Source organism: Camelina sativa, chromosome 19 (genome assembly GCF_030686135.1).
Source record: "Camelina sativa cultivar CO46 ecotype springtype chromosome 19, ASM3068613v1".
Classification (NCBI taxonomy): Eukaryota; Viridiplantae; Streptophyta; class Magnoliopsida; order Brassicales; family Brassicaceae; genus Camelina; species Camelina sativa.
In genome coordinates, this window is record NC_141898.1 from 2,309,563 (window position 1) to 2,337,212 (window position 27,650).

At 38.3% G+C, this 27,650-nt stretch overlaps 8 protein-coding genes and 1 non-coding gene across 9 annotated transcripts; 4 read left to right on the plus strand and 5 right to left on the minus strand.

Annotated features, from left to right (window-relative positions):
* Positions 1-282: 282 nt before the first annotated feature.
* Positions 283-8,081, plus strand: LOC104764248 (ATP-dependent DNA helicase Q-like 1). The gene is made up of 10 exons (XM_010487747.3): positions 283-415; positions 503-867; positions 1,163-1,417; positions 1,509-1,672; positions 1,809-1,905; positions 2,001-2,044; positions 2,206-2,320; positions 6,970-7,323; positions 7,423-7,647; positions 7,772-8,081. The coding sequence occupies exons 1-10, from the start codon at positions 301-303 to the stop codon at positions 7,874-7,876; spliced, it is 1,839 nt and encodes a 612-aa protein (XP_010486049.1). The 5' UTR covers positions 283-300; the 3' UTR covers positions 7,877-8,081.
* Positions 2,315-4,228, plus strand: LOC147920066 (uncharacterized). Its single transcript, XM_087500501.1, has 2 exons — positions 2,315-3,722; positions 3,959-4,228. Exons 1-2 carry the CDS (start codon positions 2,717-2,719, stop codon positions 3,991-3,993), a joined length of 1,041 nt encoding a protein of 346 aa, XP_087356627.1. The 5' UTR covers positions 2,315-2,716; the 3' UTR covers positions 3,994-4,228.
* A 191-nt stretch (positions 8,082-8,272) lies between the features above and the next one.
* LOC147920067 (uncharacterized) lies at positions 8,273-9,783 on the minus strand. Its single transcript, XM_087500502.1, has 4 exons — positions 9,361-9,783; positions 8,982-9,257; positions 8,809-8,912; positions 8,273-8,698 (listed from the first exon to the last, which is right to left on the minus strand). Exons 1-4 carry the CDS (start codon positions 9,745-9,747, stop codon positions 8,368-8,370), a joined length of 1,098 nt encoding a protein of 365 aa, XP_087356628.1. The 5' UTR covers positions 9,748-9,783; the 3' UTR covers positions 8,273-8,367.
* Positions 9,784-11,117: 1,334 nt separating this feature from the next.
* On the minus strand, positions 11,118-12,491 carry LOC147920068 (uncharacterized). The gene is made up of 4 exons (XM_087503116.1): positions 12,105-12,491; positions 11,725-12,000; positions 11,535-11,644; positions 11,118-11,427 (listed from the first exon to the last, which is right to left on the minus strand). The coding sequence occupies exons 1-4, from the start codon at positions 12,489-12,491 to the stop codon at positions 11,118-11,120; spliced, it is 1,083 nt and encodes a 360-aa protein (XP_087359242.1).
* Positions 12,492-12,874: 383 nt separating this feature from the next.
* On the plus strand, positions 12,875-16,844 carry LOC104764249 (uncharacterized). The gene is made up of 5 exons (XM_010487748.3): positions 12,875-13,456; positions 13,710-13,833; positions 14,106-14,164; positions 14,257-15,849; positions 16,003-16,844. The coding sequence occupies exons 2-5, from the start codon at positions 13,710-13,712 to the stop codon at positions 16,645-16,647; spliced, it is 2,421 nt and encodes an 806-aa protein (XP_010486050.2). The 5' UTR covers positions 12,875-13,456; the 3' UTR covers positions 16,648-16,844.
* A 93-nt stretch (positions 16,845-16,937) lies between these two features.
* Positions 16,938-17,009, minus strand: TRNAP-CGG (transfer RNA proline (anticodon CGG)). Its single transcript has one exon. It is a non-coding gene; the product is annotated as a tRNA-Pro (tRNA).
* An 84-nt stretch (positions 17,010-17,093) lies between these two features.
* Positions 17,094-19,418, plus strand: LOC104764250 (uncharacterized). Its single transcript, XM_087501559.1, has 10 exons — positions 17,094-17,208; positions 17,302-17,382; positions 17,472-17,496; positions 17,591-17,673; positions 18,166-18,198; positions 18,298-18,376; positions 18,519-18,571; positions 18,666-18,726; positions 18,908-18,990; positions 19,116-19,418. Exons 1-10 carry the CDS (start codon positions 17,191-17,193, stop codon positions 19,206-19,208), a joined length of 609 nt encoding a protein of 202 aa, XP_087357685.1. The 5' UTR covers positions 17,094-17,190; the 3' UTR covers positions 19,209-19,418.
* A 1,960-nt stretch (positions 19,419-21,378) lies between these two features.
* LOC104767347 (uncharacterized) lies at positions 21,379-23,439 on the minus strand. The gene is made up of 5 exons (XM_087500419.1): positions 23,257-23,439; positions 22,504-22,902; positions 22,303-22,415; positions 21,985-22,211; positions 21,379-21,894 (listed from the first exon to the last, which is right to left on the minus strand). The coding sequence occupies exons 1-5, from the start codon at positions 23,335-23,337 to the stop codon at positions 21,449-21,451; spliced, it is 1,266 nt and encodes a 421-aa protein (XP_087356545.1). The 5' UTR covers positions 23,338-23,439; the 3' UTR covers positions 21,379-21,448.
* A 2,068-nt stretch (positions 23,440-25,507) lies between these two features.
* Positions 25,508-27,639, minus strand: LOC104764251 (uncharacterized). The gene is made up of 5 exons (XM_010487751.2): positions 27,517-27,639; positions 26,771-27,169; positions 26,586-26,698; positions 26,275-26,501; positions 25,508-26,188 (listed from the first exon to the last, which is right to left on the minus strand). The coding sequence occupies exons 1-5, from the start codon at positions 27,592-27,594 to the stop codon at positions 25,650-25,652; spliced, it is 1,356 nt and encodes a 451-aa protein (XP_010486053.2). The 5' UTR covers positions 27,595-27,639; the 3' UTR covers positions 25,508-25,649.
* Between the last annotated feature and the right edge of the window lie 11 nt (positions 27,640-27,650).

Below are 27,650 nucleotides of genomic sequence, written 5' to 3' on the forward strand. Positions count from 1 at the left end.
AGAAATCAAACCGGCGGCTATTAGAAAATCAATTAAACCAGAAAAGGAAAACCGATGACATGGAGACCGGTTTTCAATTGAATCACAATGATCGGAGAAGTTCGGTGATCTCGCACCTTAAGCTGGACTCGGGCCTAAAAGCCCATCTATGATACAGTGAAACGGCAGCGTTTTCTAAAAATGGCGGGAAAAATTAGGCTGGAGGTTTCTCTTTGTGCGGAAAGGGCACTAAAAAAAATTCAGCAAATTTTTCATTCTAATCGCCGTCGTCGGGAATAATCACTGGTTACGTTGCCGGAGATGAAGGATCAGGATCTGGAATTGGAGAAAGCTCGATTGATAAGCCTAGCTACACAGCTCGGATTTGACGAAGATTCCGCCAAGAAATGCTTGGATCGATTCGTCTCTCTTTACGGTACCAAAATTTCGAATCTAAATTCTACACTATATGCTCTCGTAATCGATTGGGTTTACTTAGGTTTCTGCGTTTTGTCTTAAATAGGCGATGATGGTCGGGATTTCATCACTGTTGAGTTGTGTGGAGATGATTTTCTTGCGGCGTTAGCTGATTTTGATGAAGGAACTGAGGAATGGGATGATATACAGGCTATAGAATCTGAAGCTCAAGGAACATTGGCTGAAATGTTTGATAAAGCTAACCCTAGTGATAACGGATTCAATACTGATGATGATGATGATGATGATTCAAGAGTCCAAGTTCATGTCATTGAGGATTCTCCTGAGCCAAAGAAACACCCGGAGGTAATGGATTTGGATTCTTCTAGTGATTTGGAAGATGTTGAGACACGCTTCAAGGTTCCAAGGAGACCACAGACAAGTTCTATAAATCACTCTTTGAGATCTATGGTAAGATTCATCATTGCAGTTAAAAAAACTAGCTTTTTCTTTGGCAAAAACTCTCTCATTTATGTGCTGAAAGATATATCTATGTTTAAGCATCCGTAGAAGCTTTTTATCGCAAAGACTTGGCTCTTCATTCATTTGGGTTTGGTTCTTGTGACAAATTTAAAATATTTTTATTGTGAGTTCCTTTGACAGCTTCTGGGGTTTGCTATCTCTCTTCACGTTTTGAACTGTGTTTTTAGTGACAAACTTTTACTTTCTTCTTGAACTGAAACTTCTGATTTGTTCTTCTTTGAAGGATTGTTCTATGGAGGATTCAGTTTCAACGATTTCAGGAAGAAAACCTTCTGTACATATATCACAAAAGGACCTTGAAGAAACTCCGAGTTACGAAGAGTTGCAGGCGTTGGATGATCTGGAGTTTGCAAATTTGGTGATCTTTGGGAACAAGGTGTTCCGGCCCCTGCAGCATCAAGCATGTAGAGCATCTATGGAAAAGAAGGATTGTTTTGTTCTAATGCCAACGGGAGGGGGGAAAAGTCTGTGTTACCAGGTCATGATCCCTTATTAGCTTTATATGTTCCTGAAGGCGTGACTTGCCACAGTCTGCATACTGAATTTTTTCTCTTTTGTTTGTTTTACAGCTTCCTGCAACACTAAAAGCTGGAGTTACCATAGTTATTTCTCCTCTGTTGTCCCTCATCCAGGATCAGATAGTTGCCCTGAACCTTAAGTACGGGATACCAGCGACTTTTCTGAACTCTCAGCAAACAGCTTCCCAAGCAGCAGCTGTATTACAAGAGCTTAGGTGAAGATCCTCTCCCCATTTCTTTCATTTTTACAGTCAAGTACCTTAGACATCATTTATCCTTTTTCTTTAATGGAGATCTAACCATTTAAATGCTCTGAAAAGGCTTATACGTGCATTGACATTTTGCTTGCAGAAGAGATAACCCGTCATGTAAACTCTTATATGTGACACCTGAAAAAATTGCTGGAAGTTCATCCTTTTTGGAAACACTAAGATGCTTAGATCGCAAGGTAGATTCAGTTTTTCTTGTTGCTGTTACATAATATATAACAACCAAATTCTAGCGGTAAGAAAAATGTTAAACATCTTCCATCATTAACAACAGGGACTGCTGGCAGGTTTTGTGGTTGATGAAGCTCACTGCGTGAGGTACAATACTTTTCTCCCCTCCTTTCACACCTTATATCTTGTGGTCTACACAAATGTCTTCTGATTGCTCATCACCAACACCTTATCATCAAAATAGATTACTGCCTGCGACCTGAGAAAATTTTCCTTGTGATCTCATGATGTGTTGCTTTTCTTTCCAGTCAATGGGGACACGACTTTCGGCCAGACTACAGGGAACTGGGATGTCTTAAGCAGAACTTTCCCCGTGTTCCGGTGATGGCTCTTACAGCAACGGCAACTGAATCAGTCTGTCAGGTAACAACCATCACCATGATTAGATCCTTTTGCATTTGGGAACAGATTTGAATGTTCTGAGGATTTCCATTGCACCAGTTCTCAATTTAGCTTCAGAAGATAATCATATTTTATCATACATATGTTGTGGTTCCTTATGATATGAATGATAGACAAGAATATATTTTGTTACACATATCTAGGACTCTGTTAGGTTGTTAATATTGTTCCATATTGTGTAGATCCTCTCATGGATCTTCTCCTCAGATTGTGTAACCATTTTGGCTATATAAGCCTTGTACGTATAATGTAAAGGATAAGGAATTTTACAAGCTTTCATGGTATCAGAGCTTCTAGGCTTTTGATCCTCCTTCATCTCTTTTCTTCTCTCTCTTTCTTACTTTCTGTTCGCCATAAATGGCTGCTTCTAACAACTCCACCGAACGCTGTTTTGGTGTTACTAACATCAAAAATCAAATTCCGGTGCTCCTTGACGAAGATGAACACAACTACGATGCTTGGCGTGAGCTTCTTCTCACGCACTGCATGGCGTTCGACGTCTCTGGTCATTTGGATGGTTCTGTTCGTCCTGCCAATGCCAACGACGCTGCTTGGTTCAAACGCGACGGTCTGGTAAAGCTTTGGCTTTACGGCACCATGGCGCAGCCACTGTTTCGCTTTTCCTTCAAGCCCGGTGGTACTGCTCGTGATCTCTGGACCCGCGTGGAGGCTCAGTTCCGCAACAACAAAGATGCGAGAACTATTCAACTCGACAACGAACTCCGCACAATGGAGATCGGAGATATGACAGTTCGTGCTTACTGTCAAAAGATGAAGTCCACGGCAGATCTTCTCACCAATGTTGGTACTGAAGTCACCGATCGGACTCTTGTTATGTACATCATCAACGGTCTTAACGACAAGTTTGATAACATAATTAATGTTATCAAACACAAAGACCCGTTTCCATCATATGAATCTGCAAAGTCAATGCTAGAGTGGGAGGAGACCCGCCTCAAGAAGACAACTCGTGTCACGGCAACACACACAGACACCTCGTCGTCCTCGACTGCACTCACTGCCACGACCTCCACAGTGCAGAGTCAGCCGTTTCGCAACCACAACAGTGGTCACAGAGGCAATCGCAGGGGTGGACGAGGCAATAACAGAGGAAACAGAGGAAACTTATCCTACAACCGCAATCCATGGAACTCACCACCATTTTGGCCACCACCACCCCCGTACTGGATGCCGCAATACCAACAGTGGCCAAACACTCAGCGCTCATCTCCTGCACCAATACAACAGGCAAATCTTGTTGAATTCCCGCTGCAAGCATACACTTCGGACACCATCGCAGATCCTTCCGCAACAGATTGGTACATGGATTCCGGCGCCACTTCTCATTTAGCCACCGATGCAGGTACGCTCCACTCTACTCTTAAACATAACACCGGTCTGTTAGTCGTTGTAGGTAACGGTTCTACCATCCCTGTTAGAGCCATCGGTTCCTCTTCCATTCAAACCAACACCAAACCACTCAAACTTAACAATGTCCTTGTCACTCCTAATATTGTTAAGAATTTGATCTCTGTTCGTAAATTCACTACAGACAATTGGTGTTCTGTTGATTTTGATCCTTTTGGTTTCACTGTAAAGGACCTTCAAACACGGAAACCCCTGCTCCGAAGTGACAGCTCCGGTGATCTCTATTCTCTACCTCCTCAGCTCAATAAAACACCCGTAGCTTCAACTGCTCTTTTGGCCTCCACTCCAGATCTATGGCACAAACGTTTGGGACACACGAATAATGCTTCTCTTTCTTCCATTTTTCATTCTAATCCTCAGTTATGTAATAAAGGGAAAATTTCCTCTTCTTGTGAACCATGTGTTTTGGGAAAATCAATAAAACTTCCGTTTGTGCCTTTAGATTCTAAAGTTTCTCAACCTTTTGAGATAGTTCATTCAGACTTGTGGACGTCTCCTGTCCCAAGCATGAGTGGTCTCAATTATTACGTCTTATTTCTTGATCAATTCACACACTACCTATGGGTTTATCCTCTAAGACGTAAAAGTGAGGTCTTTTCAAAATTTCTTCATTTCTCAGCTTACGTTGAAAATCACTTCCACACAACAATCAAACACTTACAATGTGATAATGGGGGGGAATATAATAACAAAAGCTTTCATGATTACTTTGCTACAAAGGGGATAAATTTTCGCTTCTCTTGTCCAAACACTTCACAGCAGAACGGGCGTTCGGAGAGAATGATTCGGACCATCAATAACACGGTTCGAACTCTCCTGTTTTAGGCTCGACTCTCACCTACGTATTGGGTCGAAGCACTGCATACAGCGGTTCATATCCTCAATGTTACACCATCAAAATCCATCTCCAATCAGATACCCTACACTCTGCTATATAACAAACGCCCAGACTATAATCACCTTCGAGTTTTTGGCTGTCTCTGTTTCCCAAATCTCAATCACTCAAATCTCCCAAAACTTTCCCCACGCACAACCCCTTGTTTGTTCCTTGGCTACCCTTCCCAACATAGAGGATACCGCTGTATGGACTTAAAAACTCGAAGGATCATCATCTCACGTCACGTGTTGTTTGAGGAAGACAAGTTTCCCGCGGCAAACCCATCAGCACCGCATGAAGTGTACTCTTTTCTCAACGATGATGACCCTTCCCCATTCTTTCAGACCATCTTGCAAAGCCCATTCGTTCCACCACCACCACTACCAGCCATTACGGCACCCGCTCAGCCTCCTCGACCAGACCCAATGTTTCGAGCCCCATCTACCATTCAAACTCGATTCAAATCAGGAATCACCAAACCCAAACAAATGATATCCCTACTTGCCAAAACAAAAGCTCTTCTTCTTAAAACCAAATCCCCTATACCAAAAAGCCATCTCTCTGCTCTCTCAGACCCAAACTGGAATCCTGCAATGATTGATGAACATGGTGCTATGATTAAGACTAAGAGTTGGGACTTAGTACCTCGTCCCCCTAATGTTAACATTGTTCGTTCTATGTGTTTATTTAAGCACAAATACGATGAGAATGGTGTATTGTCTCGACATAAAGCGAGGTTGGTTCCTAATGGCAAGTCACAACAAGAGGGTGTTGACTTCACAGAAACGTTCAGCCCAGTCGTTAAACCTGCTACAATCCGGGTGGTTCTGAATGTGGCTGTCGGTTTGGCATGGCCGATACATCAGTTGGATGTCAAAAACGCGTTCTTGCAAGGAGACCTAGAGGAAACAGTCTATATGCATCAACCACCAGGTTTTGTTGATCCAAATAAGCCAAATCATGTTTGCAAGTTAAACAGAGCAATATATGGTCTCAAACAAGCGCCTAGAGCTTGGAATGCCAGATTTACATCATTTTTGAAGCAAATGGGTTTTGTTCAAAGCAGAGCGGATCCGTCATTGTTTATTTTTAGGCGAGGACGAGACTTTTCTTACCTCCTCCTATACGTCGACGACATCCTACTCACAGCTTCCACATCCTCACTACTGCAACGTGTCATTGCCAAGCTCAAATCTGAATTCCCGATGACAGACATGGGAAAACTACGACACTTTCTCGGCATTAAAGCAGAGTACAACTCACGGGGTCTCTTCTTATCACAGTCCGTTTATGCAAAAGACATACTAGCTAGGGCTGGAATGTCCAACTGTAAACCTCTGGCTACACCGGTGGACCTCAAGTCAAAACTCTCTGTTGATGACGGCATTCCCATAAATGATCCGACATTCTATCGACAGCTTGCAGGCGCTCTCCAATATCTCACTTTGACACGACCGGATATCTCTTACGCAGTTCATCAGGTTTGCCTCTATATGCACACGCCAAGACAACCTCATCTCGATGCACTAAAACGTATTCTTAGATATGTCAAAGGAACTGTGAATTATGGTATACAAATGGTTCGTGGTCAGATTGATACGCTTACGGCTTACTCCGATGCCGACTGGGCAGGATGTCCAGACACACGCCGTTCTACTTCCGGCTACTGCGTCTATCTCGGTCCTAACCTTGTATCCTGGTCCGCCAAAAGACAGCCAACACCTTCCCGTTCCAGTTCTGAAGCAGAGTACAAAGGCGTAGCAAACACTGTTGCCGAGCTCACTTGGATTCGAAACCTTATGTTGGAGCTTCATAGACCAATACGAAATGCCTCTGTTGTTTATTGTGATAATATCGGGTCAGTTTACCTCTCAACCAACCCCGTAAGGCACCAACGAACGAAACATATAGAGCTTGACATTCATTTCGTGCGCGACAAGGTAGCTATCAGTGAGGTCAAAGTGATGCACGTCCCTACATCTCTCCAATATGCAGATATTTTTACAAAAGGTCTACCCAGTTCTCTTCACAATGAGTTTCGCACCAGCCTCACCGTTCTACCGACGATGTGACTGCGGGAGGGTGATAGACAAGAATATATTTTGTTACACATATCTAGGACTCTGTTAGGTTGTTAATATTGTTCCATATTGTGTAGATCCTCTCCTGGATCCTCTCCTCAGATTGTGTAACCATTTTGGCTATATAAGCCTTGTACGTATAATGTAAAGGATAAGGAATTTTACAAGCTTTCAATGAACACTGCTATTTTACCATTTTGATCCTTTTTTTTTCCACACAACAGGACGTACTAAAAAGCTTGAGAATTCCCAGGGCTCCGGTTTTGAAGATGAGCTTTGACAGAACCAACTTGAAGTATGAGGTGATCGTCAAAACAAAAGAGCCGCTGAAACAGCTCCAAGAGCTGTTAAAAGATCGGTTCAAGGATCAGTCTGGGATTGTTTACTGTCTCTCCAAAAGTGAATGTGTCGATGTTGCGAAGTTTCTGAACGAGAAATGCAAGGTGAAGACGGTATATTACCATGCTGGTATCCCTGCAAAACAGAGAGTTGATGTACAGAGGAAGTGGCAAACAGGGGAAGTCCGAATTGTTTGTGCAACCATCGCATTTGGGATGGGAATAGACAAAGCAGACGTGGTAAGTCAAGCCTGTTCATAGCTGTGCAGCCATTTTGTTGCTAATTTCTGCCACTTTCCTCTTTTTTTTTTTTAATAAAAAAATTCGGTTTTGCTGCAGCGTTTTGTCATACACAATACCTTGTCGAAAGCTGTAGAAAGCTACTACCAAGAGTCGGGAAGAGCAGGAAGGGACGGGCTTCAAGCACAGTGCATTTGCTTGTACCAGAAGAAAGATTTCAGCAGAGTCGTTTGCATGCTGCGTAATGGACAAGGCAGAAACATGGATAGATTTAAGTCAGCCATGGCTCAGGCCAAGAAGATGCAGCAATACTGTGAGCTCAAGGTAAGTAATATCGTTAAAACGGAAAATGGATAAGCAAACGTTTTTAATTGTCTGTTTCCATTGTGGATTATATGTTCAAGATCGTACTTCATCCTTACCAAATCTTAATCTATGAATGTTTCAGACAGAATGCAGAAGACAGACGTTACTAGAGTACTTTGGAGAGTCATTCGACCGGAGGATTTGTAAAAGCAGTTTAAACCCGTGTGATAACTGTGAAAAGAGCTAAAGTAATCTCTATCAAATTTTTATGACTTGACCTCTTATATATTGATAGTTGATACATATAGTTTTCTTCATATGACCTGAGAGTTATTAGTAAAACCAAGTTATGATCCTAGTTGTAATAGTAAAACCAAAACCTGATGAGCGTTTCCAAGGTTTAGCTCTCAATTCAATTCTTCAAGGTCATGATTTTTGGGTTTGTCGTAGAAGATTAATTTGTACCCAAAGAAACAAATGTATTATAAATTGCGCAGATTACATTTGGAAAGCAGTAATTTGAGCAGACCCTGTAAAGCAGAACTACATCGTAAGGGAAAATGTGGGTAAGCCAAATATCTAGATTCTAGAAACAGAAACTAATTTGCTGTTATAAAACCAGAGAGGCAGGAAACGATGAACAAAAAAGTTGTAGACAAGGTTTTTGGTGGAAAACAGAACTACATCGTAAAGGTAAAAAGCAAACAACACTGCTTCATGATAGCATTGAGTCATTACTCATTGTCGTTTCCTTTTGTCACCCTTAGTGATGCTTGTTGTTTTGGGGCTTTGTTGCGACGTGCCTCCCAAATTCGGTCCAACATGAGGATCAGGAGAAGGTACGTTTATTTGCTGAGATGGTGGGATAACTTTCGGTGCAAGCAACTGATTTGCAGTGGCATTCTGGCTGTTATCTCCAACCGCTAGGTTTGCATGGCCATCTCCGAAGTGAAGCGAGTCTGGTAATGATGGGAAAGGGACTTCTAATGTTCTTGCCCAGAAGCTGTCTGCTACTATCTTTTTGTAGTTCTTTTCTAGAACTTTCGGATCAAAATAGAGTGCATGTCTCCTGAAAAAAGAAAAAACAAGATGAAAGAGATTTGAATCATACAAAAAGATTAGAAACAGAAGCAAATTAAAGGAACAAGCTAAGGTAAAGTCACAGGAAGCAAAATCAACCTGCAAAAAGTAGAAGGATGATCTTGAGTGTAATGGCTGATCTTTTGCCAGTTACCTGAACCACGTAGACCTTCCTCTTGGAAGAACGTTGGTGGTACTCCCAACTGCAGAGAAAAACACATACAAACTAATGAGGTTCAAGTTTTAAAGAATGTGTACTAATAATACATTACCTCGATTTCAAGGCATCCAGTTTGAACGTCGGCTTTGAGGGACAAGACATCGCCCCAATTCATCTCCATCCTTTTCCAATGTTGTCTTGTTTCAGTCTCTCCAACGACGTCAAGAATCTCCCAGATAAATTTTTGCCTTCCAAAGAAGCACCTAACAATAAGATCATAGCGGTTGACCGCAGCTTTTGTCCAATCTCCGATTGTAATCTTGGTCATTGGAAAGATACTAGATGGTATTCTCGGTGGTTTAGCCACGTATTGATTTGAACTTGCAACCTGAAGTTTTACACGATCGAGTAACAAAACCAATGGAATGGGTTGAAATGTGATTCCAATATAGCAAAGAACAGAGCAAATTGAATCAGAGAGAGTAAAGAACCTGCGATCCAGAAGTAATGGCCGGAGAATCTCCTCCAGAACTTATAGGCTGACGTCCCAGAAAAGTATCCTCTCCGAGAGACGGAGACTCAGCGGCTAAACCCAATGAAAGATCCAAGCCATGGGTTGAACTCGAGGGACCACCAAGACGAAGAGCCGCTGTGCTGTTGTTTGATGAACCCGATAAGAGATCAAAGCCATCGTTTGGGGCGAGACCTTGTGACGACACATCCGAGCCAGCGAAAGAAGAAGTAGAACTCGACGACGGAGCCGCGACCACGGGGAGATATTGGACGAGAGGCCGTGTCTCCGCTGCTGCTGTGTCGTCGGAGTTCGGCGGAGCCAAAGATAAATTCAAAGCCTCGTGATCGGGATGATCATGTTCCATTCTTGAATTCTTGAATATCAGAAGCAGAGCGAGCGAGTGATTGATTAATGAAGAAGAAGATGATGAAGTTGTTGGAGCTTTTGAGTTCTATATATAACGGTTGCCACGTGGCGTAACAAATATTTTGGCTTTTGGGTTGGGCTTTGTATTTTTTTTGGTCAACAAAAAATATAAGAAGAAGAAAAAAAGACTTTTATTTATTAATTCATGGGTTTCCAAAATATCAAAAACATTTTATCCAAATTATATATCATTTTTTTTTTTTTTTTTTGTGTGTGTGTCTGTGACATTATTTAAAATTGAAATTATTTTGGGGCAAAACGGAGTTTTTTTTTTGTTAATTATTTTACAGAAAACAATGAGAGACATTAAATTTTGGAGAGGTGGAGAGATATGTATATTGAAAAATTCAAAGTCTCTCTCTGTCACATCAATTCACACTCTGCATCTCTTTAATTAATGGACAAGGCAGAAATATGGATAGATTTAAGTCAGCCATGGCTCAGGCCAAGAAGATGCAGCAATACTGTGAGCTGAAGGTAATATCGTTAAAACGCAAAATGGATAAGCAAACGTTTTTAATTGTCTGTTTCCATTGTGGATTATATGTTCAAGATTTTGCTTCATCCTTACCAAGTCTTAAATCTATGAATGTTTCAGACAGAATGCAGAAGACAGATGTTACTAGAGTACTTTGGAGAGTCATTCGACTGGAGGAATTGTAAAAGCAGTTTAAATCCGTGTGATAACTGTGAAAAGAGCTAAAGTAATCTCTATCAAATTTTTATGACTTGACCTCTTATATATTGATAGTTGATACTTGATACATATAGTTTTCTTCATATGACCTGAGAGTTAATAGTAAAACCAATTTATGATCCTAGTTGTAATAGTAAAACCAAAACCTGATGAGCATTTCCAAGGTTTAGTTCTCAATACAATTCTTCAATGTCATGATTTTTGGGGTTTGTCGTAGAAGATTAATTTGTACCCAAAGAAACAAATATGTATTATATAAATTGCGCAGATTACATTTGGAAACAAATAAAGCAGTAATTTGAGCAGACCCTGTAACCATCATCACTCAAGTCACTCTCTATATCTGCCAATACTACTCACAAGCAAAACAGTTTAACGGAGGCCAGACGGAGAAAGTGGAACCCGTTAGTAAAAAAAATAAGGGAAAATGTGGGTAAGCCAAATGTAGATTCTAGAAACAGAAACTACTTTGCTGTTATAAAACCAGAGAGAGGCAGGAAATGATGAACAAAAAAGTTGTAGACAAGGTTTTTGGTGGGAAGCAGAACTAAATCGTAAAGGTAAAAAAGCATACAACACTGCTTCATGACAGCATTGAGTCATTTATTTACTCATTGTCGTTTCCTTTTGTCACCCTTAGTGATGCTTGTTGTTTTGGGGCTTTGTTGCGACGTGCCTCCCAAATTCGGTCCGTTCATTTGTTGAGATGGTGGGATAACTTGCGGTGCAAGCAACTGATTTGCAGTGGCATTCTGGCTGTTATCTCCAACCGCTAGGTTTGCATGGCCATCTCCGAAGTGAAGCGAGTCCGGTAATGATGGGAAAGGGACTTCCAATGTTCCTCTGGCCCAGAAGCTGTCTGCTACCATCTTTTTGTAGTTCTTTTCTAGAACTTTCGGATCAAAATAGAGTGCATGTCTCCTGAAAAAAGAAAAAACAAGATGAAAGAGATTTAAATCATACAAAAAGATTAGAAACAGAAGCAAATTAAAGGGACATGGTAAAAGTCACGGGAAGCAAAAATAAACCTGCAAAAAGTAGAAGGATGATCTTGAGTGTAATGGCTGATCTTTTGCCAGTTATATTTACATGAAAAACCTAGACCTTCATCTTGGAAGAACGTTGGTGGTACTCCCAACTGCAGAGAAAACAACATACAAACATGCATGAGGTTCAAGTTTTGAAGAATGTGTAAGCAGCTTGCAATAAATTAATTACCTCGATTTCAAGGCATCCAGTTTGAACGTCGGCTTTAAGGGACAAGACATCGTCCCAATTGATCGCCATCCTTTTCCAATGTTTTCTTGTTTCAGTCTCTCCAACGAAGTCAAGAATCTCCCAGATAAATTGTTTCTTTTGAAAGAAGCACCTAACAATAAGATCATTACACTTGACCGCAGCTTTTGTCCAATCTCCGATTGTAATCTTGGTCATTGGAAAGTTAATAGATGGTATTTTCCGTGGTTTAGCCAAGTATTGATTTGAACTTGCAACCTGAGTTTTACACGATCGAGTAACAAAACCAATGGAATGGGTTGAAATGTGATTCCAATATAGCAAAGAACAGAGCAAGTTGAATCAGAGAGAGAGTAAAGAACCTTCGATCCAGAAGTAATGGCTGGAGAATCTCCTACAGAACTTATTACAGGCTGACGCAGAGAAAGATCCTCTCCAAGAGACGGAGACTCAGCGGCTAAACCCAATGAAAGATCCAAGCCATGGGTTGAACTCGAGGGACCTCCAAGACGAAGAGCCGCTGTGCTGTTGTTTGATGAACCCGATAAGAGATCAAAGCCATCGTTTGGGGCGAGACCTTGTGACGACACATCCGAGCCAGCGAAAGAAGAAGTAGAACTCGACGACGGAGCCGCGACCACGGGGAGATATTGGACGAGAGGTGGTGTCTCCGCTGCTGCTGTGTCGTCGGAGTTCGGCGGAGCCAATGATAAATTCAAAGCCTCGTGATCGGGATGATCATGTTCCATTCTTGAATTCTTGAATATCAGAAGAAGAAAGAGCGAGCGAGCAAGTGATTAATGAAGAAGAAGATGATGAAGCTGTTGGAGCTTTCTCACTCTTGTATATAAACGGTTTGCCACGTGGCTTTAATAAAGGTAAATTTTTTTTTGGTAGGACAAAAGGTAAATTATTTTGATTGATGGAAATTAATGTAGAAAATATGGGGCGAATCGCATAATAAAAAAATATTTGGTCAACAAAAAATATATAAGAAAAAGAAAAAAACGACTTCTTTTAATTCATGGGTTTCCAAATTGGCAAATTGTATCAATTTCTTTATTTTCTTTTGTGTGTCACACCAAATATCAAAAAGCTATTTATCCAAATATATAATCATTTTTTTTGTTTTGTGTGTCACATTATGGGGCAAAAATGTCTTTTTTTTTTAGTAGAATTATTTTACAGAAAACAATGAGAGACATTAAATTTTGGAGAGGTGGAGAGAGATATATTGAAAAATTCAAAGTCTCTCTCTCTGTCACATCAATTCACACTCTGCATCTCTTTATTATTCACAAGCTCCCTCCGCTCCGCTTCTTCTTCTTCTTCTTCTTCTTCTTCTTCTTCTTCTCTAGTGCTTTAGGTCTCCATACTCTTAACCCAAATCCCCCAAAATCCCCATATTCCAATTGCTTAAACGAGTCCACCATTTTCCCCGAATTCCAAATTCCAAATTCTTCTGACCCACTTCTTAAAAATCTCAACTTTTTCGTTCTTTCCTCTGATTTATTTACTCTCGTCGTTGTTCTTGTTGGTTTTGACAAACACAGCAATACTCATTGTGAGCAAAAGAGACAAAAGTGAAAGACTTTTTTTGTTTTTTGTTTTTAGGGTTTCGAATCTTCTCAGTATCACAGATTTTTGTTTCCTTCATTGTCGTCTCGGTGCTGCCTACATTTTGTTTGTTAACGCTTACACAATTTTGAATTTGGTACCATTCTAATCATTTCTGAGTTTTTTGTTTTTGTATTTTTTGGCTGAATCATTTGATTTGTCTGTATTCTTCCTGTTGTAGACTGTTAATGTTACTGTTCCAAAGTTTGGTCCTTTTTTGTTCTTTTGATCCAAATGCCAAACAAAAATTACATCTGAAATAGTGTCCTATAATCAAAATCCAGAGTCGTGTATATATATAAGATAATGCCTTCCGTATAAGTAATTCAATTGCTGTTGATATGTTGTAGATGATAGAAATGGAGGCTGTTGAGAAGAAACGATCTAGAGGAGGTTTTCTAAATCTGTTTGATTGGTCTGGTAAATCCCGGAAGAAGCTCTTCTCCTCTAGCAGCAACTTTGAACTCGTCTTCGGTAATGTCTGCTAAACAAACTTCTTACCATCTCGATTTTTAAGTCTTAAAATCGTTCTTGTCCTGAAGCCCTTGTTTGATTTCAAGTTATGCCTTTTGATTCACTTTCTTTGATATGTAGAAATTTTATGTTCTGAATCAATACATTTCTTTGTGGAAGATGTTGGTTGGATCTTTGATGTGATGCATAGTCCTGTATATTAGATGGCCTTCTTGATTCAAACAACTTCAATAGACTCAAAGTCTTGCCTTTTTTGTGTGTTTTGGTATCAGAAGCATCAAAGCAAGAGAAACAAAATGCTCGAAACCCCTCAAACTCCTGGCCCTCTCCGGTAAGGCTTCTCAATACCATTTCTATCCATGTTCTTTTGATTTAAGTGAATGGCTGGAGCCAATGGTCTTTGATATGATATTTGTTTAACAGATTGAGAAGGATGATATTGGAAAGAATTCAACTTACAATCCGAGAAGTGACTTGAGTTGCTCTACATCCTCTGCCACTAGTGATGATGGACTAGGGTCTCGAGCTCCAAGTGTGGTCGCGAGGCTCATGGGTTTAGAGTCTCTACCTGTACACAATGCCTTGGAGTCCCAGTCTAATTTCGCTTCTGATCCATATTCTCTCAGATCCTCACGCAAGGCAAGCACATGGGATGCATACGAGAATTTGGGTTATGTAAATCTCCGCAGTGACTATGATGGTATTTCTTGGGACCATTTGGATTCAAGAATGAATACAGAGTGTAACCGGCCTATTGACCGCTTTCAAACCGAAACGTTGCCTCCAAGGTCGGCTAAGCCAATCCCTGTCACTCACAATAGGCTCTTGTCTCCTATCCGGAGTCCTGGTTTTGTTCAGTCCAGGAACCCTGCTTATGTAATGGAAGCAGCTTCAAGAATGATTGATCCAAGTCCTCGTAAAGTTGCTAAGACGCGATTTTCATCATCTGATTCTTCGTCATCACTCCCAATGAGGATCAGAGATTTGAGAGAGAATCTAGAAGCTTCACAGAAAGGACCAAGCGCTCAAATCTCTAATGGTGCCCGCAATAATAAGAACTTCAGAGGAAACCACGACGAAAAGAGAACTACATCATCACTCAAGGGACAAGAGACAAATAAGTTATTGGGAGAAAGCAGGTTTGGTGGTTTGAAGGGTAAAGTGAAGCCTCCTTCTGTATCTGCACCTGCACACGCAAAGACCAATGCTATTCACAAGCGAGACAGTTCAACGCCCTCAAGTGGCAACAGAGACCAAAAGAAGAAGATGGACACTAAGAACCGCATAGTAAGAAATGGTTTCAAAGAATCGTCTGCTAGCACTGGGAAAACTGTGGTTAAGCCGAATAGCCTGAAACAAAACCAATTTGCTGAGACGTCTGTTTCAAAACAGAGAGGCACCAAAGTGATGAACAAAGTTGCAAACAAGGTTTTGGTGGAAAGCGGAACTACAACTAAGAAGCTTCGTTTTACTGAAACATCAGCGGAAAAGAACACTGCTTCATCTTTGTCCAGCAAAAAGAATCTTCCTCGAAACAAAAAACTGCCAAATGGGGTGCAAGAACATGGAAACAACAGTGATAAACGGATCAAAAAGGGTGAAAAGTTGATAAAATGTAACATCACCGTCGATGGCAAGTTGAAGAAGACAGGGGACGACGATCGAAAGGACATGGATGTGATTTCATTTACTTTCTCATCTCCTATCAAAGGTTTATCATCCAATTCACGATCCTCCGCTAAAAAGTCTGATCAAGATGCAGAATCAGCACTCAGTTTCAATAAGATCGATGGTGATTCTCTAAATTTTCTGTTGGAGAAAAAGCTCAGAGAGCTAACCTCTAAGATTGAGTCATCTTGTAGTAGTCTTACCCAAGAAGAAGAGTCGTCTGGTTCCATTACAAAGGATTGGGTGAATGGGACGATATCATTGCCGTCAGATGATCTGGATAATGGTTTATCAGAGAGCGAATCTGATTCTGATTGTAGTTCAGTCTACAATGATAAAATATTCCAGGTTAGTCATATGGCTAATTCTTAATTCTGCACAAGGATAGGTCTACTTTTAGTTGCTTACCACCACTGTCTCTATAAGTTGCTATATATGTATTTCAGTAAAGTTTTCTGACACACTAACCTTAAAAAAATTTGATATTTCCTAATGACACAGGCGGAAGAAGATCAGGAAGTTGGTGATAGCTTCAGCACAGCCAAAACTCTCCGAATCTCTAGCAGCAAGAGTTTCTCAAATTCAAGCATTGAAAATCACAATGGAATCGAAGAAACCGAACCCTCAGCAGAATCCGTTGCTTTATCAGAAGCAGAAGAAGGTCAAGACTGGGAGCTCAAGTACATTACCGAGATCATAGCCTCTGGCCAACTGATGATTAAAGAGGTGTCATTGGGGATGGCTACTGATATATTACCTCTGAGCCTTTTTGAGGAAATCGAAAGTAAGAGAGATGTGCGAGGCAAGATTGAGAGAAAAACACTGTTTGACTTTATGAATCAGTGCTTAACACTCAAATGCGAGCAGATGTACATGGGAAGCTGCAGAGGATTGTTGTGGAAAGAAGACATATTCCTTGAAAGGGGAGGGATATTATTGGCAGAAGAAGTGAAGAAAGAGGTTGAGGGATTGAAGAAGAAGAGAGAGATGATAATGGATGAGCTAGTTGACAATGACATGAGTAATTGTGAAGGGAAATGGCTAGATTACAAGAGAGAGACTTACGAAGAAGGAGCTGAGTTTGAAGAAGAGATTGTGTCCGATTTAGTTGATGACTTAGTTAGTGAACTTCTCTTCTGTTACTGACAAACAAAACCACTTGGTCTTATTTTTCCTAGTTTCTCAAACTTCACAGTGAAATTGTTTTTATAGGATTATTATATCTGTTAAAAACAAGATTAGGCTGAACTACCTTCTCCCACAGTGTTGTAATTATGTTTTTGATAATCATTTTTTTACCTCTGTAATCCCAAATAGTGAAAGTCTAATAGACATTTTCATTACTTCTTTCTAGTGATGGAGCTGATCGCTGTGCAGGTACAATGTGTTAAAACGGGATGGGCGTTTGTGTTTTACGTAAAATAAAAAAATAAACCGGGGTATTCCAAGAATCGAACTCGGGACCTCTCGCACCCGAAGCGAGAATCATACCACTAGACCAAACACCCTAAGTGATAAATTTTCAGCGTTAAAATATTTATAATGTATCACCGTATTTAAACGGAGAGTATTGTTTTTGTTTGTTCATCGAAGAGAGAAGAGAAAATTCGAAGAATCCATATCATCAGTGTATCCCTCCTCTCTCTCTCTCTTTGCAAAGCCCTTTCAGGTTTTTTTATTTGTTCTCCAATGGCTTCTAGCAACACGGTAAGCATAACGCTAGCTTCTATGGTTGTCTATTTAGGGTAACGATGTTGACTGTGAGATTGCTTTGTGTGTTTTTTGGTTCGATTTATGTAGACTGCTGGAGTTGATAATACGTTTAGAAAGAAGTTCGATGCGGAAGAGTTTAAGGAGCGTGCTCGTGAACGCGAAAAGAAGGTTCCTTTCATTGTTTCCCTCAGTTTCAATTTTTTTCAATCTCTGATTTGTTGATTTTTCAATTTTGATTTTTTTTTTCCTGGATGCAGGAGTCAGATCGGTCTAAATCTCGATGTAGGGTTACTTCTCTGATTTTCCAGCTTATAAATACTTGAACTTGTGAAATCTTGATGACACTAAATTAGGGTTGTTTTGTTTATTGTTTCAGCCAAAGGTCCTCCTGTGCAAAGAGCCCCTTTGAAGCATAGAGATTATCATGTAGATCTAGAATCTCGTCTGGGAAAAACGCAGGTAACTTTTTAAGTCTTCTTACCTTTTTGTTTTTGTTTTGAATTGAATAGAAATTTGGTAGCTTTTCTTTTCTTTATCAGTAAGACAGAGAATTTGTATGAGTAACCTTGGTCTACTTGTTCTTGGATAATGAGTCTTAGTCACTGATGATGTTTCTATCTGGGTACCTTTTACATGAGAAGTCCATTTTTTAAGCATTGCCCTTTTTGTTTTTGATCTGAAAGCTTGAGAGTAGTTGATAATATGATAGTATCTGGTACTTCATTAGGTTTTTGTAAACATTGGGAATCTCAGTTCTTCTGTTCCTTTGAAAACAGATGAAGTTTTGTGAATACTTTACTATAATATTAATAGTACACGGCATTTATGTTTGAACTGGTTTATTGCACGATTATATTTATATATCAATCTTGTTCTTTCATTCTTTTGATATGGAAGTCTCTTCCAGTTAAGGTTTCTTCAAGAACCTAACGTTCTTGCTTGTATTACCAGGTTGTTACACCGGTAGCGCCTCTAAGTCAGCAGGTAATGGCTCTTTTCTTACCTGTACTGCAAGTATGATTTTAGAGCAAAAACTTGTGATCACGCGAGAATCTGTTCATGACCTTTTTGTTCTTCCCACAGGCCGGTTATTTCTGTCGCGTCTGTGACTGTGTTGTTAAAGATTCAGCAAACTACTTGGATCATATAAATGGGAAAAAACGTACGTGGTGAACTCTTTTACTCACCATATTTCTAACAAGTCAAACTAATGAAGTCGTATTCAATTTTGAAGCCACTGAATTGTTGGATGGATTATTCAATTTGTAAACTAAATTGGATGGTGTTGTTTCTGATTTACACAGATCAACGGGCATTGGGAATGTCTATGCGGGTGGAGAGATCGTCACTTGAACAAGTAAATATTTTCTTCCAGTTATATGCTTAATTTTGCTGGGGTTTTACTTGTGAATGAATCTGAGACAAAAGTGCTTCTGGTTAAAATGTATTAGGTCCAGGAGCGGTTTGAGGTTTTAAAGAAGCGGAAAACGCCAGGAACTTTCACGGAACAAGGTAAGACTTTTAAGAGGACCCATCTCTGAGTTATGTAGGTTGATGTTAGAAACTATCCTCTGGAAAGAAAAGCTAAAACAAATCTAAGTAGGTTGAAAAAGAACATTGAGGTTGCCACTTTGTTTTCATCTAATGCATAGTAGATCTCGGATAACTGAATCTGATCCTGATGTGGGAATAGATCTGGACGAACGCATCCGGAAACAAGAAGAGGTAGAGGAAGAACAAAAAAGGCAGCGTCGGGAGAAAAAGAAAGAGAAGAAGGCAAGTCTTTTATATATAGATATATCTCTTCTTGAGCTCTTTTTTCACTTTGATTGTTGTTCATTGTGATTGGCTTTTGGAAATCTGACTTATGTTTTTTTTCCTTTCAAATTTTCTTGTCTCAGAAAGGGAAGGTGATAGAAGAGGAGCCTGAGATGGATCCTGAGGTTGCAGAGATGATGGGATTTGGGGGCTTTGGATCTTCGAAAAAATCATGATGGTTTTTTTTTTATCACTGGTATCTGTTGTGTTCTAGCGTTTTTGATCCACACAACTTTGTAATCTAACTTCACATAACGATATTGTTTCATTGTGCAAGAAGAGGAATTTGTATCACTAAATTAATTGGTGCTATGAAAAAACTGAACAATGTGTGATGGCCCATTCATCCTGTGGCTTTGAGGGAAGAAATTGTGTTTCATGCTTAATCGTAGTGGCAATATAATCTGTTATGTTAAGTTTTTGATCAATATTCCTAAACATAACATCAATAAAGAAAGTTATTTATTTATAAACAATTTTGTGCTTAAGAAACTTTATCTCCCATGTAAGTGCTGGAAATAAGACTTGACTAACAGATCGTGCTGGAAATAAGACTTGGCTAACAGATCATTGGGGCGCGTTGGGAAGCGTATCCAAACGTAAACCTAGAACCCCAGATTTGAAAGAAGAAACAAGAACAACAAACAAGATTATATAAAGAGATATTATTTGAACAAACAAAAACAAGAAAATGAACTTAGAAATTAATCTAATCGATTAGAAACAGAATATGAGACAAAGATGAAGATGAAGATGGCAAATCTTGAAAGATCAAGTAGAAAGAACGAAGACAAGTTTTAGTAGTTTTATACCGCCTAAACTACTTTATATATTGAACATAAGGAATGTTTCCACGTATTCATGGGCTTGAAATTAGTATAATAAAATATAGTTATATACTTTTAAAATAGTTTAGTAACTTATTGAATAAATTAATTATTTAATTGTCTATATTACATAAATATTATTTTAAATAAGTATTTATCAAAACTTGTGCACAAATTTTAAAAGTGTTATTCAATTATTGTTTTATAGTTTTCTTAGTTCTCTCGATAGTATTTCCACTGTCCAATAAACTCAATAAAACTAACCTATTATTTATTATATTATTTAGATTCAATTATGAAGATAAATATTATCCGAGATAATTAATCAAAAACTAAAAGACTTTCTTCTGATATATTGATGAAGTCATATATTAAAATCATATAGGAAATAATTCAATTGTACCAATATAAGTGAGACCAAAACCTAACTTGTATATATTTACAATTCACAATAACTTGGTTTTAATAAATTATTATAAACATATATAAAATATATGTTAATTAATTGTATGTTAATAAATGATACATGATTAGAATAATATTAATAAGTGAATAGAAATTGAAAAGTAGTTTACATAATAATTTCATGTAAATTATTTATCTTAAAATATCTACAAATATAGAAGCAAAATAGGAAATATGTGACATATCTTAAAACTATACAACATGATGTTCATAATATATGAATAATACTAATATCCAAAAATAAAAATTAAGAACGAAGACAATTTAGATGATAGAAAAATTAAATATTTTATTATATTTTAAAACAAAATATCATATATAGTTATACATATATTTTTAAAATAACCAGCTATTTCAAAATTAGAATAAAATTGTAAAATAATTAAATAATCATATTATGTGAATTATTTCTATTAAAGGGGAGAAATAAAACAAAAAGTTATTATTAGTTCTTTCTAAAAAGTTTTTGAAGAAAGTTTTAAAATGAACTCAAAGATACGATATATTGAACGTAAATTTACACGTCAGCCTCCTTATATCCACATCAGCTTTTACTTTATTAAAAAAAAAATAATGATAAGGTGAAGAGTCCTAAAAAAAACATTATCCTTCACTCGGCAAATCCGTCGAATAGTGGTGTGCGACTCAGCTCTGTCATGAAGAACCTCTGAGAGGCTTCAGTGGCAGTGGCTAACCGAGTGGGATTGTGCAGTGGAATATTTACATACGTGAGTGCCAAGTTTATTACTGCAAAACCTTTTTAGAAGATGGGTCATGATTGTGGGATCTGCACAAATTAATTATGCTTCACTGTTGTTGATATTCAGAAATCTAATAATGTTGGCTGGACTTTGATCTCTACTCAATCGTTAAGGCATACTCTGCAGTGTATCTTGATTGAGGATCACACAATCTCCAATTGGATCCCTAGACATTGTTTTGTATGTGAATCTCAGAGATGAAGTAACAGCATTTATGGACGACTGGTAGGTCGATCTGACTTGGCACCAAAATCAAAATCGATGATATACAGAACCAGCTAACACTCCAGAGAAAAAAAAACAGAGTTCTTGACTTATTTATAACAAGACTCAAGAGAAAAGTTCAACACTTAAAAAAAGATTTTATACAGAACCATCAAGATGTGTGTGAGTGTGTTCCCTGCGCTGTCTCTCCTCTTCTTGAACCAATGTGCTTGCTAGATACGTTCCAACCGGAGGATACATTGAGCGTACGTTCATGTGTTGAGGCATCATCAAGTTACTTTCTGTGTGAGGTAGTGCATATGCTTGACTCCCAAGTATCCCCCTTGTGTTTTGCACTGTTTCACTCTCGTATTGGGTCATCGGATTACTCTGCCGTGAACAGTTGTAATGAATCTGCCTGTTATCATGCCCGTTGATGAACTGATCAGAAGACACCGGTGGTGGGATAGCTTGCGTCCCAAACAACTCATTTCCAGTGTAAACCCAACTATTAGCTTGACCATATGAGTTTTGACTTCCATTGTTAACCCAGTACAGAGGTGCCACGTTAGAGTTTCCTTCTCCCACTCCCACGCGACCAATTCCTAACAAAGTTATATGTTTTTATTTTCTTTCTTTTTAATCCTGACTCAGACAATAAAATGATCATTTGCGTAAGGTACAAGGTACTTTACCTTGAGAAGGGTGATGTATAAGGTCACTGTTGACATTAAAGCGACGTGTCTGGCTTAGGACGTAGCTAGATGAGTTGGTGTTATCGTTGCTTCCATAGTCAATGTCGAAGAAAACAGCTTCTCGTACCGGGAAATTGACATCATAGAGTTTGGCCCAGTAGCTATCGGACAAAAGCTTCTCCAAGTTCTTTTGAAGAACTCCGGCATCAAAATGAAGTGTATGTATGCTGTCATATATATAAACGTAAGACTATGAATCACTTTTAGCGTTACAAAAAGCAAAAGAAAATGATTCGATGGAAGATAAAAGTAGGAAACCTGAAACGGGAAGCGGCCTGATCTTCGGTGAAATCTTGATCCATTTGTTTCCATTGTGTGTGTTTCCCTGCTATTGGATTATTCTCTATGAAGAATTTTGGACGTTTCTTCAACTGCACATAAACAAAAACATCTCAAAGATTGTAAAAGCATATAAGATAAGATAAGTATATAAGCATATAAGATAAGTCTGATTAGTACCTCAATTTCGAGGACTCCAGTTTCATCACGTGGATTAATACTCTCTTGAAAAGAAGTAACATCATCCCATTGGATCTCGATCTTTGTCTTGAGCCTCGGCATGCTAGTCTCTGGATCTCCAGCGTCGAGAATCTCCCATATAAGTTTCTTCTTTGCAAAATAGAGTTTCGCCACAATATCGTCAGGGTTTGTTGCACGGTAGACCCATTGGCCAATTATGATCTTGGAGATTGGGAATTTCATAGCTTTGAGTCTCTCTGCAGGAACCTTCGGAGGAAGAATTGATGTCTTTGAGCTCTCTGACTGTTGAGGAGGACATGGGTTGTTTCCGCTGAGGTCATTCTCAGTCAAGTTGATGAGTTCCGCAGTTTTCGTTAGAGGCAAGTTTAGCCGTGAACCCTGAAAAATTAGGTTTATACAACAAAGTAAGAGAGATAACAATCAGAGAGATCCTAAGTTGAAGAAGATGACGAAGAAAAGAAACGTTTTCTTTTATGTGAACGAATCTTAAATTAGATCTATAACCAAATATATATGTATATATCTAACAACCCAAAAACCTAAAACCCTAAGGCTTAAACTCATCTGAAAGAGTTACAAAGAAAAAAAAAAACAAAAACAGAGGATGAAACAGAACGAAGAAGAGAGCACATATTAGAGAACAAAGCAAGCGTTAATTAACAGAGGAAAGAGAGAGGATAGAGCAAAGTAGAAACAGAGAGTACGATGCAGATAACTTAGAAAAGGAGTCACCTGATCATCAGCAATTCTGTTATGATGATTGTTGTTGCCGCCATCTCTTGCTTGAGATTCTTCTTCTCGTGATGTCTTCATCTGTATTTTGTTTTCGCTGCTTTAGGTTTCCTTTTATCACACTACTGCGTATTCAGATTTGGCTCGCTAAGAGAATATATAGACGTACATCTTAGGGTTTTGTATCCGTACCTATCCGTATCTGATTTTTTAAGTTAAATCTTAGGGTTTTGTATGCGTACCTATCCGTACTTTTTTAACTTTAGGTTTTAATTATGGTATTAAATTGTTTATTGGACAATAACAAATTAGATGTGGTAATCCATATTCGGCTACTTGCCCATGCGGTTTAACCGGAACCGGCCCTTTTTATGGCCCAGTTCAATCATATAATTTTATGGAGGAAAAATCTATATAGTATAATTTAATTTTGTATGTTTGTTATAAAACTTACATATTTACTAATTTTCTTCAAGAAGAAAAATTTCGAAAGAACTCAAGAAAAGTATATCGTTATAAGATAAGCCGTCACCACGCGTGCGTTATTTAGATTTCCAACTTTGTGTAGCTTTTTTTGCTTTGTTTACTTTACACTACAAAAGACCATGCAATCATTATAGATTTGATTAATGTGATTGTATAATCATTCTAAAATCACCTTTAAAAATATTCGCTTAGGTGGATGACATCAGAAAATCTGAATGTGATTCGACGTAATTAGTTCATTAGCTAAGTTCAGATAAACACCAATACGCTGTGTCATGTGTGTTAGTGTGTATCAAGAAAGCTAGTACGAATCAAACAAAACACTTTGATATTATAATGGTTCTACTGTTTAAACTTGGGAAATAAAAACAAAAAGAAAAAAAACAGTTACACATATGCATTTTGATCAAGTTTAGTTCAGTCCAAATAGGAATGAAGAGTATAAAATTACAAAATAAGTATATATGTTCGTAGTTACTACTTGAAGCTTATGACCGACCACTAGATGGTATTTATGTACTCATATCTTTTTGATTGGTACTCAGAAAAAAGGGAAAGAGCGATCTCCACCATCAACGTCAGCCTGTCACATATTTTGGCTTGTTAGGCATTTTACACACTTTGATGGGGGTTGATACAAGTTTATAATACACACACTCTCAAATTCACACGTGATTTTCTCTTTTATATTGATGAGGCCATAGAGAGCATGTGTGCTTGAAATATTTGTAGGGACGGTCAATATTGCCTTTTTCTTATGGCTTTCCATATACGGAATATTAAATAATAGTGACTCTTTCACTTCATGTATTTTTTTTTTTGTTTTCTTTATTATGATCCATAGTTTTGATTCTCTAGATTCTCTACCGTACCACGAGATATATGATATCTATCCTTGCTGCAGCTCAAAATGCTTTGATGACTCATTTTCTCATATAAAATTTCCTTATTAATTTTCGTTTTAATATTAGACCATGATGATCATATATATATATATATGCAATATAAGCTTTAAAATCCATATGACTATATATGTATGGACGTCAAAACTTTCAATCATATAAAATTTTATGGCCCAGTTCAATCATATAAAATTTCCTTATTAATTTTCGTTTTAATATTAGACCATGATGATCATATATATATATATATATATATATATATATATATATATATATATATATATATATATATATGCAATATAAGCTTTAAAATCCATATGACTATATATGTATGGCTACAATAACTATTAACTTAAATTTTGTCACTAATTTGTAACAGTTTATAGATATTATTTGTTATTAATTTTTTTGTAACAAAAAAATGTAACTATATGATACAAATTTACTAGTGTACCAAAACTGTAAGTTATTTCAGCTGTATTTATGTAATTATGTATTTTACAACTTCTTTGTTATTTAGGAAATTTTTCTACGTAGTCGTGTTTGATATCTATATTCAAAAAAGATTAAAAATTGCAAATACCAAAAGAAGATGAAGATATTGGAATTGATTGATTTTAAGATGGCGTGGGGCTTTTGTCTCATTATCAGATTTTGTGCTATTAATGGATTTCGATATAAAGTAACTCAGAGATCTTATATACCCAAACAAAAGTAATCCAAAGACGTAACTCTTACTTGGCTCTCTTTTTACGTGATAAAGAGTGCCAAGTGTATCTTGATTGAGGATCACACAAGACACAATATTCAGTTGGATCCCTACAAATTGTTCGTATGTGAATCTCAGAGGTGAAGTAACAGCATTTGTATACAGAACCAGCTAACACTCCAGAGAAAAAAAAAAACAGAGTCCTTAGACTTATTTACAACAAGACTCAAGAAGAAAGCTAACACTTGAAAAAGATTCTATAAAGAACCATCACTGATCCAAATATCAACATAACCCTAACTATTGTTATCGTTGGAATCATCTTTTTTGTCCATATCAGGAAGCACTGGCCAGTTGTTGCTCATGTATAAAAATTTCTGGTAATCTTTGAGCTGAAATTTTCCATCAAGATGTGTATGAGTGTGTTCCCTGCGCTGTCTCTCCTCTTCTTGACGCAATGTGCTCCCTAGATACGGTCCAACCGGAGGATACGTTGGGATTACGTTCATGTGTTGAGGCATCATCAAGTTAGTTTGTGTGGGAGGTAGTGCATATGCTTGACTCCCAAGTACCCCCCTTGTGTTTTGCACTGCTTCACTCTCGTATTGGGTCATCGGATTACTCTGCCGTGAACCGTTGTAATGACTTTGCCTGTTATAATGCCCGTTGCTGAACTGAGAAGACACAGGTGGTGGGATAGCTTGCGTCTTAAACAACTCATTTCCAGTGTAAACCCAACTATTGGCTTGACCATATGAGTTTTGACTTCCATTGTTAGCCCAGTACCGAGGTGCCATGTTAGAGTTTCCTTCTCCAACTCCCACGCGACCAATTCCTATAAAAGTTATAGGTTTTTATGTTCTTTCTTTTAATCCTGACTCAGACAATAAAATGATTTGCGTAAGGTACAAGGTACTTTACCTTGAGAAGGGTGATGTAGAAGGTCACTGTTGGCATTAAAGCGACGTGTCTGGCTTAGGACGTAGCTAGATGAGTTGGTGTTATTGTTGCTTCCATAGTCAATGTCGAATAAAACAGCTTCTCGTACCGGGAAATTGACATCATAGAGTCTGGCCCAGAAGCTATCGGACAAAAGCTTCTCCAAGTTCTTTTGCAGAACTCCGGCATCAAAATGAAGTGTATGTATCCTGTCATATATAAATGTAACACTATGAATCACTTTCAACGTTACGAAAAGCAAAATAAAATGATGATTCGATGAAGTAAGAAACCTAAACCGAGAAGCAGCCTGATCAACAGTGAAATCTTGATCCATTTGTTTCCATTGTGTGTGTTTTCCTGCCTGTGGATTAGTCTCTTTGAAGAATTTTGGACGTTTCTTCAACTGCACATCTCAAAGATCATTACTCACACTCATAAATTGTAGCAACATATATAATATAAGTATGATTAGTACCTCGATTTTGAGGATTCCAGTTTTATCACGTGAATTAATACTCTCTTTAAAAGAAGCAACATCATCCCATTGGATCTCGATCTTACTCTTGAGCCTCGGCGTGCTAGTCTCTGGATCTCCAGCGTCGAGAATCTCCCATATAAGTTTCTTCTTTGCAAAATAGAGTTTCGCCACAATATCGTCAGGGTTTGTTCCACGGTATTCCCACTGGCCAATTATGATCTTGGAGATTGGGAAATTCATAGCTTTGAGTCTCTCTCCAGGAACCTTCGGAGGAAGCATCGATGTCTTTGAGCTCTCTGACTGTTGAGGAGAACATGGGTTGTTTCTGTTGAGGTAATTCTGAATCAAGTTGATAAGTTCCGGAGTTTTCGTCAGAGGCAAGTTTAGACGTGGACCCTGAAAAATTAGGTTTATACAACAAAGTAAGAGAGATAACAATCAGAGAGATCCTAAGTTGAAGAAGATGACGAAGAAAAGAAACGTTTTCTTTTATGTGAACGAATCTTAAATTAGATCTATAACCAAATATATATCTAACAACCCAAAAACCTAAAACCCTAAGGCTTAAACTATCTGAAAGAGTTACAAAGAAAAAGAAAAAAAGAAAAACAGAGGATGAAACAGAACGAAGAAGAGAGCACATATTAGAGAACAAAGCAAGCGTTAATTAACAGAGGAAAGAGAGAGGATAGAGCAAAGTAGAAACAGAGAGTACGATGCAGATAACTTAGAAAAGGAGTCACGTCATCAGCAATTCTGCTATGATGATTGTTGTTGCCGCCATCTCCTGCTTGAGATTCTTCTTCTCGTGATCTCTCCATCTCTATTTTGTTTTCGTTACTTTAGGTTTCCTTTTATCACTCTGCGTATTCAGATT